The sequence below is a fragment of the Pieris napi genome, chromosome Z, assembly GCF_905475465.1.
Source record: "Pieris napi chromosome Z, ilPieNapi1.2, whole genome shotgun sequence".
NCBI classification, from domain to species: Eukaryota; Metazoa; Arthropoda; class Insecta; order Lepidoptera; family Pieridae; genus Pieris; species Pieris napi.
In genome coordinates this window covers 8,133,659-8,146,051 of record NC_062259.1, presented here as the reverse complement: position 1 = coordinate 8,146,051, position 12,393 = coordinate 8,133,659, and the positions used below count along the sequence as shown (strand labels likewise).

The window sequence follows — 12,393 nt, the reverse complement described above, 5'->3', positions numbered from 1 at the left end:
TTTCTTTTTTATAAATAATGTATTCAGTGCTATTTAACACTGGCGATACAGTTCTAATGGTTTTGAAGTCTGTGTCTATCATTGATAAGGAAACTATTTAGTGCAATATTTTCCCACATCAATCAACAGTATTATTTCTTATACAGTTGTCATCATATTATTATTGTATAAGAAAACAAGTACAACATTGCTAGCATCGCCTTACCCACAGACTCAAAGACTTTATTATATTACACTAGCAAATTAATATTAAAAATTCGGAAAACTTTTTCGATCCATTTTGTACTCTCTCATTAACAAATTGTAGAAAAGTTTTAATTAATTTTTTACATCTCGTAGTTTCGAAACATATAATTTCGAGTTGAACGTAAACTCGCTTTTAAAGTTAAATAGAAAAATGCAATGTATTAAAACTACGTAATAAAGTTCTGAATTCATAAAAGCAAATTCACGGCTCCTTATTTTATACCCACAAGCTTTTATTCTCATTTAAAATAAAGAAAACGGCTCGGTAGGGTTGTTACTTTGTCACCAATGCTGCTTAACTTTCATTTGCCGCGTGAACACTAACATTTCGCCCTTCGTTTATTCGTGTTATACTTTACTCAGCGCAATTTCATGCCATGGTTGTATAAGTTAGCTTTTTATCATTAATTTTCGGAGTATCTTCCATGGGTTCATCATAGATTTTCCAATCAGAGTTTAGTTTTCAGAGTTCTCAGGCCATGTCGCGTACACCCCTATATATTTTAAAGGTTCACTAAATGCTAGTTTATTTTATTAGCCTTTCAAACATTTATTAAAATACATGTTTGATTATGAAAGGCTTTGGTCGCCTACAGTAAGTTACGTGGGGCTTTAGGTGTTAAACTTATTAAAGCCAAAATAATAAATATAGTTATTAGTCATTGTTAGTATCAATAATTTTATTATCTTTCAATTCTGTATATAACTTGTGTTAAGGCATAAATTATCAATTTATTGAATATTAAATAATTAACACCACTTATATTCAATATATTAGTAAATAGGTTGCGTAATGTCAAGTGAGATACTGTAGGTTGGTTACTGACCGGTCTTGAACTGCTTTCAACAATCTCTCGCTTCGTGAGGCGTAGTACACTGGTTCGCTTGGTATGCCCCGTAAGCTACCCTGCATCAACGGTACATTTACCTACAAGTAATTATTAAACACGGAACATTTCACTTCAGGGATTTCTTTGTAAAAAGATTGCTTTGTTTTATATGATCCAGATGCTTAAATCTATTAAGTCGACAGAAAGCTTGTCGGCACGATGGGCGGCTTAAATCATTATAATATCTGAAAAATTCAAAACAGAAGTATGAAATTTTTGAAAGTAGTGAAGGTATGAAAAAAGTCTATCCCTTGGAGTGCAATACGCACACGTATTGCTCCATCATCACCACATAACGATATGACGTGACGGTTTTTTAAAAGGAGCCCAGGCTACCGAGAGCCTACCCTTTCAGGCTTTAATCTTTATATTTATTAATATAACAGCAGATTTTTACATAGTATTCAATATGAGTAAGCTTGCTTAGATCGGTCCGTCGGAAGAACGGTCTCTTTATACATTTCATTAGGGTCAAGGGTGAGACGAGTTAGTTCAATTGATCTCAATTAGAATTATTATTAATATACCTTTGATTACCATTAAATATGCCTACATGCCGTTTATGCAATCATAGTTATGCTAAATAAAATGTATGTGTTGTAACTCGAAAGTATTTAAAGGTAATAATTGATTTTTATAATTAAAAGTAAAATGCTGAGGAAATTTTCCAGTTTAAATTCTCTTTCTGACATTTTTTAAAAATATAAATTTCTCATATCTAATAAAATAATTATTATTTTTAAGGCAAGTATTTACCAACAGTACCGGAACAATTACATTTTCCTGGAAGTCGAATCATCCTTCATTTATTTACATACTGCCCTGCGATTCTGTAACTCACTTTTCGAACTCACACAGCGGTTTTCTGACTGCTTCACGACTGATTTCATAGCGACCGCCGATGCGAAAACCGCTGTGTGAGTTCTAAAGGTGAGTTACAGAATCACAGGGCTGGACCTGTAGAGTATGTAAAACCACTTCAGAATTTTGAGCTTGTAACAATCTGCCCTTTGACCAACACGCTCTTATAAATTTCATATTACACATGAAATCCTACTATTAGTAAAATAGCTTGTAAATTGTGTTAGTCATTATTTTCTCCTATTTCATCATCAGAAAGTAAGGAAACACCATAATAGGCTTCTGTATTACGCAATTACGCTGCACATCATGGCGAATGTGCATATTACGTTACGCCAGCCAAATTACCTTTGCATTATTACATTAAAATATAATTCATTTTATACCTCTCGATGCCTTGCGATACTTTATACTATTATGTATTGACTAAATTTACGGAGACAGCTTTTTAATATAACTTTTGCTCGATTATTTTCTTGAGGTTTATGAGTCATAGGATATGAGCTTGGCAAGTGTTGTACAGCTTCAATTTATTGCATTATTATATTTTAGTAGTTAGCTACTGTTTCAGTTTGATTTATTTGAAAGTTTTGATCCAATAGACGTTAGGTGTCTGAGAATAATAGTTAATTGTTTGAAATTCACAACAACCATAACGGTAGTCCGATGAATAAATCGATTCATGTTTTAATTTACACCTACCAATCTCGAGCAGGAAGTTTACGACCGCTACCGACTCGGACCCGCTCGCATAGTGCAGTTTATTTACATTGAACCAGTAATCGGTCCAGCAAAGAGCGGCAGTCTTTGTACATCGTAACAAAACTTTATCGAACTTTTAATTGTGATCCCAGACAAAAGCGCCGAGTAACTTCAATAGTAAATTAGGCATTTCGGAAATAAATTTTTATTAAGCGACGCCGTGCAGTAAGGCTAGTCGTATTTACGCTTCATGCACGTGCACCGAGTACCGTTTGAAATGTATTGTTTGTTTACCCAAATAAACACTAAAATCCAATTCAATAACAAAGAATTAAAGATCCCGAAATAAAATTTATTGCTGGCATACGATAAAATAGATTTATGAATGTGCCGCGCGAGTGACTTGCCCATAATATTATTAGGCACACTTGGAAAAACAATTATATACGAAGGTATTCATAAAACACAATACGTATTTAAAATGGAAATAGACGACATATTTCAGGCGTGCTAAGTGTTAAACGAAGCTACTATAAGGCTCCTTCCTTAATGGTATTATTGTATTTAATATAAATCTGATACAAAAACTTCGTATGGTTGTATGATTTCGACAGTTTGGGCTTCAGGCAGTCAAAACGTTTGTGAAATAAATTCACTGTCAAGTTACTTTAAAATGTTTACAATTCGGCTCTTCAAAGCGAACATGTCAAACAAAAATTGTGGTTTTTCCACGGTGAAATCATGATGAATACTTCGATTAAAAAAAAGCACTATTGTTGTGGACATGTCGGTGAGTGTTGAGCATTCAATGCTGGGTTTATTACGTATTTTAAAAACGGGAAAATTATTTTTTCATCCCTCGTATTCCGTTTAACTTTTCACGTGAGTAACAGTTGGCGTAAATCTCGCCTCCAGCTAAGTTTAACTCGGTATTGTCCGTAAATCAACTCGTTCGTTTTACTTATTAATATATTTCAGCGATATTTTTTATCCGTAACTTAGTAATCTGTATAAAACGGTTGGTGGCTGGTTTCATATCTACACAATGGTGTTTTTGTATTTAGACTTACAATTGTATTTGTTGTTTCAGGCGAAGATCCTTGAGAACTCCCATGCTTGGCTTGGCGCTTCCACATCGTCACTCGCAGGTCAGTTAAGGAATTAATGTTTTTTTTTATTACAACTCGATGCAAAGCAACCCTCTATATCTAGAGATCCCATCTCCCAGATCCCTTAGGCATCCCATCATCATTTTTGTCCCATCTTTCAGAAGAATGCCTTTTCGTCAAAACTTACCGATATATAGATTTGAAGTTTTGATTAACGAGCTGGGTCTGGATAGGTGAGGTGCTCCCCTCACACTTAAATCTAGGTTGGCAAGCTTTTGTAAATATGTATAATATTATTTTCGCTGAAATTAAAAGCTGTGGCTTCACTATTTAACTGATATATCATTTTAAAGTATATTTCAATCCATCTTAAAATTCCTCGGTTCCGAAATTCTTAACAATACAAGATGAAGTGAAAATATAAGAATTTAGTATTTTTTTTTATAAGTAGGTTTCATTTGTCTATCTTGATTTAACAAACCCTCTTTACTGGAAATACTTGTTCCTAATGATTATTGATCGACGCTTAGGCGCTACAGGATTCGATTCATTAGCTTAGCATATTTTCTTTTCGCAATTTCTAGCTTAAGGAGATGTTTTAAATGAGTGTTTAAAGACAGAGCTATTTACAGTACTAAGCTAACTTCCCCTAAAAGGGAACCCGCTTGTACATACGTATTTGAACTATTCGACCTCGAAATTCTTCATCATCATCTTAATAATCGCGGTGACCTCACTTTTACAAAACCACATAATGAGCTATATTTATCACAACAATAAAAGCAAACATTTACGGGTTTTTTCATTGTTTAAAACTATTAACATACAACCGACCACCTGTCAGCCTGTCTAAAAGAAATGTTACAGTTGGGACGTTAAATAATAAAATGTGCTTTTTTACTTGCAAATTTTGGAATTTGTTGATCATAATTGGTACTATTGAAGCGTAAAACGTAAAAATTATTAGCGAATGAATCTCATTTTTACTCTTTTTATTATAGTTAGTAATTGAGATAGATGAATTATCATATATCCAAAATATTATTATTATTATTATTATTTTTTACAATTCACACCAATTGACCGAGTCCCATGCTAAGCTGGTGAAGCTTGTGTTATGGGTACGGGTACTAGGCAACGGATATACATACATAGATAGATAGATAGACATATAAATACATATTTAAACACCCAAGACCTATGCACAACACCAAATGCTCATCACATCGATGTTCGTCTCAGCCGGGGATCGAACCCGGGACACATGGATTTGCAGTCAGGGGTACTAACCACTAGACCAATGAGTCGTCAAATATTATATTTTTACCCCTTGCATTAATACTATTATTTTTAAATTTCAGTAGATAGCTACCAGTACCAGCTCCAGTCGATGTGGCAGAAGTGCTGGAACACCAATCAGAGCTTGGTGCACAACTTACGATTTCGCGAACGCGGCCCATTAAAATCCTGGAGGCCAGAAACAATGGCGGAAGCAATCTTCTCTGTGCTGAAGGAGGGACTTTCTCTGTCACAAGCTGCAAGGAAATACGATATACCATACCCCACATTTGTCCTCTACGCAAATCGGGTCCACAATATGCTGGGACCCAGTGCCGATGGTGGTACAGGTATGTGGAACAAAATTATCTTGTTAGAGGCAAATCAATCGCTTTACTTCAGAACTCTTAGTACAAATTTGTATAATAAAAATTAATTATACCTAAGACAAGTTTATTTGCAAAATTTGGTATTATTTATCGAATTCAAAAAATTTAATATGAAGTAAAACTGTCGTACAATACCAACTTTAAGTGAAATGTGTATGTAAGGTGTTCGAGTGGCTGATGTGAAGAATGAAAAGAAAAATTATATTTGAGTAGAATGTATAAATGTATGAATAAAAGGTTTACTTGCAAGTGGTTAAATGAATGAATCGAATGAAAAATTCCCGCATGATGTGCCAATATCTTTATCTAAAGATAAATAATACTAAAAAACTAAAATCTCAATGATACTAACAAATTTCCAACGATTTGATTTGCCGCTATTTTTTTTAGTCATTTTGTAATAACCGTTAAACTATAAAGTTTTCCGTTTAATGTCTAAAACAAAGGCACAACATATATAGGAGATTACACAATGTACAGTACATTTATGTTATGCTATGCGAATGCTTTGATGCGAATTTTTCTCATGTCAATTTTATTGTTTAGTTCTGCAAGTTAGTCTTACGGAACAAAACAATAATTCTTATTTAAATTGCTAATGTGCCTCAATCTGCGAATTTATTGTTATATTGTATCTGTATTATAATGTGAAATGATTATTCTGTTCTTTTTGCAAAACACGTTCTGAATGTTTTGAATATAGATGGAACTTATAACCATAGTTATTTTTTAGTTACTTTTGTGGTAAATGCGAAAATTTGCTGGTAATAGAATTACCGTTAACGTCAATGATGATAAGCACTTTTGGTGACAGATATAAATGACGCGTAGTCATTATTAATGTCAACCAGCTTCCATTAGTATTATTTCTTATTATTAACACGAACTGCTGCAAAAAAGCAGCATTTTAATATTAATCACTTATTCAACTATTAAATACCTATAATTTGAATAATAATAGTTTATTTTTATCTAAACAAATGCAAGTCTTTCGCTTTGGAAAATATAAGGAAATTTAGCTAGCTTCGAATATCATATTTACCCCAAATGTAACTTAGAGAAGTTTTATTCACGCCGTATTTTGCAAAAGTCACCGCCATTCCCAAAAATCTTTTCTTCGAAAGTCGATTTGATTTAACGGAATGCGAGAGTCCCCGGCAAACTCTTGTGCGTTGCCTGTTCACGCTTTACTGTTGTGTATCATTGCAGATTTGAGACCAAAAGGCCGTGGTCGGCCACAGCGCATCTTGCTAGGAGTGTGGCCCGATGAACACATTCGTGGCGTGATCCGAGCCGTAGTTTTCCGGGATTCACACGCTTCCCACACCGCTCATCACATCAAGGAAGAAGTGTTGCCCGTCTATCCTCAAATCACGGTCAGTATATACACTACAACCATTTATGGGGGCAATTACTTCCATCGATAAAACACAAACGTCCGAACAAAACGGAATTGCATCTTTTATTGTTCATGCGTTTGATTCATTGCCTACACTGACCCACCCTTCGTTCTGCTAATGCGAATATGCCTTTGCGAACTTCAATTATTGTAATTGGCTGGCGATTTCCATCGCGTTAGATTTAATTAAGATTTCTTGGAAATCTGCTCAACTCCCAACCGTTTGCATTATATAATTACTGCTTCATTGTAATCAACTTAAGAAAAATTGTTTTTTAATTATGCAAGTGGTACTTGACAGATATCCATGAAAGTAGTATCTTTCTCTTCGAAAACAACTGTTTCGATCAGTAAGAGCTCTATTAAAATCTGCTATTAACAAAAACGTGTACAATATTTTACATGTGCGTTTCCAGGATGGTATGACTGTGGGTCAAAGCCCCTACCCGGTACCCTGCGGCAACGGGCGCGAAGGAGGAGTGTCACCAAATGCTGCCGCAGCCGCTGCTGTGGCTGCAGTGGCTCATGGTCTACGACGTCAGATGTGCAACATGGTAGTGGCCGCACAAAGGCCGCCCGACCACCCGCCTCATCTAGGCCTACCCCCTCTACCGCTGCAGTCTCCACGCTTACCTTCACCGCTGTCTACCGGCTTAGAATCTCCTCTCTGCTCACCACCTCCTCCCGGGCACGCTCTCGAACCTCCAAAGCCAGCTGACCCTTTCCGCCCATTCGTATCGCCTAGACCTGACAGCCGTTATGGAGAACGAGATGTGGTTGCTGATATCACCGAAATGGGCCCACCGAAGACACCGATGACCGTGGCAAAGAATGGCAAAGACCTGTCCTCCCCGCTGCCGGTGAAAATGGAGGCGCCCCAGGCAGATGGGCGTGCTGAGAACATCTGAAGCCAGGCTGCGGGCCCGGTGCTGCCTCAGACCCCGATTGGTCTGCCGCCGCCGATGCCCGCCTATCCCTATTTTGTTTCGAACCGTAACTCAATCGGTTATTTCTAAAGAATTTCACGTACTGCGTCGCGGTGCAAGTATATTCTGCTAATCCTGTGTTTATTCGACATTATTTTGTCAGCATTATTTCATCATATTTAATTACATACTGTTTAAAGTGGACTCCCTGTGCAATACATTGCTCGTTGTTTAGTTACAAATTTTGTATTACTATGAAAGATTATGTTTAGTTTAATTATAATAATTATTTTGATTATAAATAGTCGATTATGTACGTGTTCCAGTGGCACACTAAGTGTATTATTATATTATTAATTATATGTATTTTGTTAGAGATCGCGAGCGAGGGGCAGCAACGCTTGCGAGAGCTGCCCACCCGCTTGCTTTAGTAACTGTATTGGTTCAGTGGTGTAATAATAAAATTAAAAAAGTAGCTACCACCTTAAAAGAGATAAACTCTTGTAGCTGCTAATACAACTGCATATATAGCATCTATTATAAGATTGATGTGTTTTACGATTTATAAAGTGTGTAAGTTATCAAACCCGATTTTCTGACAAAACACACCTTGTTCATGGAAAGAGAAGAAAATCTTATCTGGCCATAAGTCTGGCGATTATAAATGAAAATGTACGTACTTGTTTCTCATCTTATAATTATATTTACATTCAGCCTTCAATACAGTCCTACAACCCGTCTGGTCACAAACTGTAGTTTATCTAATATGTTTACGCACTGTTCGTCACCCTAGCCCTTATTGTAACATTGTGGAAAATCGAAAATCGAAATCAGTTTTTAGTCGTCTATCTTCGAAGCTTCGTAAAGCTTTAGCTGTGTGATTCTATTATGACACCACTGTGTGAAATTATGTGTGTATGGTTAAGAACGTAACCTAGATCCATCTATAATATTAATAACATATATATCAAAATTTAAATCATTTGGCCCGATTCAAAAGACTGTTTGGTATACCTAATCATTATTCAGTGGAATACATGCAAAATATATAGGAAAAAATTATAAATTAGCTCTAGATGTAATCCTAAATAAAACCTTTAGAACTTGCAAGTCGTCTTGGTGTCGATATGGGTTCTACAGCGTAGTAGTGAGTGTTGCTTGCGGCTTCCCCCGAGCCAGACCCTTCGTTCACTTCAGCAAATCACACATACATATTGTGTAGTGTTAGTGATCGCCAAATGTATTATAGATGTATCTTTAGCCTGTAGTGATTGTTCCAAATGTTAGGCTAAATTAGATATGGCTCGCCCAACCTCTCTGCATTAACTAAAAATCGATGTCAGCTTTCAATGTCTCTCAGTATCATTCCAATTGATGTCCGTGTTAGAATATTACGGTTTATGTCTTCATGTTATTGTCAAAGTATGGAAGTATTTAGAGATAGAAGCGTAATCATTTATTGGCCTCGTATGCCAACTGACATACATTTATAATATAACGATTTCTTGAAATATAAACATTTCATATGGTTATCCTTTGACTATACCACATATTAACAATCAAGATCTCGTAGTATATCTAATGTTATAAAAAATATTTAATAAATGTCGTTAATGTAAGGAGGAAAACTGGCTTGTCCATGTTAGGTTTAGAAGCACTAAACACTCGCCAAGCGTTTGAAGATCATCCCTTGAACGCCTGTTAACCTATCTCGTAGCTAGAATATACATTTTCAATTAACTTAGATTAGCTGTGTACGTGTAGCGTGCTCACGCGGGTGACACTGCCTACGAACATCCTCGCCGAGTGTAAGGGCTTCGGCAACCCTGACATTCCCAATCAGTGTCTCTAACGTGAAAGCGATTATAGAAAAACATAAAATAAGGTGTATATGTACAAATTTAATTTATCAGCACCTTCATAAACGGATACAAAGTTATTTTTATTAATAGTTTCGGCGGGAAAAATTATAAGTATGTATACGGAAATTCTTGCCGCAAGGGTATACCATGATTTAGATATTGTTGGCGGGTATTCGTTGGCGTTTATCACAAAACTAATGGTGGGGGAGGACGAACTGCCGGCGTCCCATGAGGGCTCCGGCGCTTCGGCCAAGCGAGTCTCGTCGCAGAATGTTCGAAATATGTATAAAGTAAGTCTCTAAGTGGCCTTGATATCTCACTATTGTTTGGAATTTGGATTAACGCATTCGGTTTAAGTTTGAAAAATTTGTAATTATATAAAAAGACCAAATTATTATAAAATACATTCACAAATCAAATCTAGTGTTGAAACTTTTGGCTATCTTTTTGGAAAATGGTTAACCTAAGTAAAAATGTTATATAAACGGCCTATACGTTTCAGGTGTATTGCGTAAATTTGGTAAATGTTACTACGCATATTTTCTATTGTATAAGTCTAGGCTAATGTGTTCAAAAACAAAATTAAAAATTTTTGAAAAAGTAGAAAGTGCCTTCCAAATTTTTTGACCACAGTTAGTGTTGGAACGGGTGCGGCGATGATCGGCAGAGAGCGGCCCGTGGCAGTGGTTTAGGCCGGGAACTTTAACAGCCTCTATCTAATTCCACAGGCTTGCGCATACGCCCCTTACCAGCTATCGAATGGCTGACTCAACTCCTACCCGGTCCTAGCCACTGCCATTCGACCGTACTGAACGTTACTATAAATTTTTAGAATAATGAAAATTCAAAATTATATTATAAAATTAACATATGAGTATTATATAGTAAAAAAATATACAAAAATTATATATTTGGCCGATGTGGTTATACCCTGACTGGCAAGCGTTAGATCACTTTTCGGCGTCCAAAATTAATTCTATATATTTTATTTGAAATCAGTATAACAGTGCAGAGATGCAATGTGCCATTCGTCTGAACTTGGATTGTTCATTTACAGCACATTCGGTGTTTCGTAGTCATATTTAATGAAAATTTAACTTATTTATTATTCCGAGTGGAAAATTACGATTCGATTGCATACGATATACTTACCTAAGTAAAATGTGTTATTTTTCGTGATAGTTAAGTGAAATAATTACCTTAAATGTATGTACCTATTCAGGTCAAATTGGCCGGCTGCGTACTATAAACTCTTTGTATCTTCAAGTATGAGCTGTATAGAGTGTATTGTGTTGAGCACTCAGATACTGTGCTTGTATCATGACATCATTATTTTTAAAAGTAATTTCATTTTTGTGATACTAAAAATAATTTGATTGTAAAGAACAAAATCACAATTTTTGTCTGCTATACCTAATTGTGTTATTTATTTTTAGTTAAATTCCTACCGTCATTGTGGGCTCAAAGTTTTATTGATCGCTCTTACTTATAGATTCACCAAAAATTTTATTTCAGTTTTTATTAAAACCATTTTTAAATATGACTGTTTAGTTGTAAGTATAGATACATTGTCATTGATGGACTATGGATATATTGTACCTATTTTTTTTAAGGCTTTCTATACACAAGGAAACATACATACATTGATCATAAAATGCTACTATAATTTTATCCGAATGAATATTTCTTAAACAATGTTATGTAAACAGTATCTCTACCAATGAGTCTTAAACACAATCACAAAATCGCCTGCATTCAATATGTGAATAAATTAGTTTTGTGTAATTTGATACGGAACTATTTCAGGGCACAACAGCTTACTCGTTTGTTAAAATGTTGTTGTTTCCTTGTGTTTCCTTATGTCAATGATATATAATTCAATATCCTTAGTTTAGATTTTTACTTATTTCTCCTACTCCTGTATTTTTATTTGGTACAAAGTACAGGGGTCTCAGAAATATTTTTCATTGTAATTTATGTAGTTAACATTGAGATCATGGTATAGCATAAAATAGTCATTATACAAGTTCGAATATTGTTGTTAATTTTTTCGTTTGCGTTTCTCACTTTGTTCCTTAAATCATTGTATGATTTATATTATCGAGATCAAACAAAGTTTAGTTAAGTAGTTACGCTGATATGAATGTATTAGATGTAATCATTATCCGAATGATGCTGAGGCGTGTCACAAATATCCTTCTATTGATGTAACAGACTTCATTTATGAAAATTTCTTCAAAAAAAATTGTTGATTAAAAATCGTCAAGTACAATTTTGATGTATTTCTTGAATTTCGGTCTGTAGCTGTTGACTTTATGCATATCTGATTTTAATTAATGCTATTTCAACTAAATTATTACCTATGTAGTATTGTATAATGATTCAGTAATGTTAAGTTCGTTATGTCACAGTGTACCGTTGTCTGATTAAATATATAAAATAGATCAATATTGTCGTTTTATTTTTACCAAACCCCAGCGCCAATAGTTAGTAACTCCCATTCGCGATCCCAAACACATGGCGTGACAGATGCGCTACCTACAGATATTAAAAGAACAAATTAGGTAGGTGTATTACATAATATATGATCAGCTTTAGAGAGATGTAGCTTTCTCAAAGCCTGAGAAATCTTAGAAGAAATCTTGGCTTTAAAGTTTTCATCCAGTATTTTTAATAGGATAAAGATAATGAGGTAAGATAAATATGGAGGTAAAGATAATGTCAATTTCAT

At 35.0% G+C, this 12,393-nt stretch overlaps 1 protein-coding gene across 2 annotated transcripts in view; it reads left to right on the top strand.

Moving 5' to 3' along the window:
• The window catches only part of LOC125062466 (protein bric-a-brac 1-like), a 162,534-nt gene extending 150,424 nt beyond the window's left edge, over positions 1-12,110 (top strand). Inside the window, exons 2-5 of one of the 2 annotated variants that reach the window (XM_047668433.1) lie at positions 3,790-3,847; positions 5,173-5,436; positions 6,685-6,851; positions 7,291-12,110. In XM_047668433.1, coding sequence (XP_047524389.1) covers positions 3,790-3,847; positions 5,173-5,436; positions 6,685-6,851; positions 7,291-7,782 — 981 coding nt within the window. In that variant the 3' untranslated portion in view covers positions 7,783-12,110. Of the gene's footprint in view, positions 1-3,789; positions 3,848-5,169; positions 5,437-6,684; positions 6,852-7,290 lie in introns of both variants that reach the window. The other variant, XM_047668432.1, reaches the window with a different exon arrangement.
• The last annotated feature ends 283 nt before the right edge of the window (positions 12,111-12,393 follow it).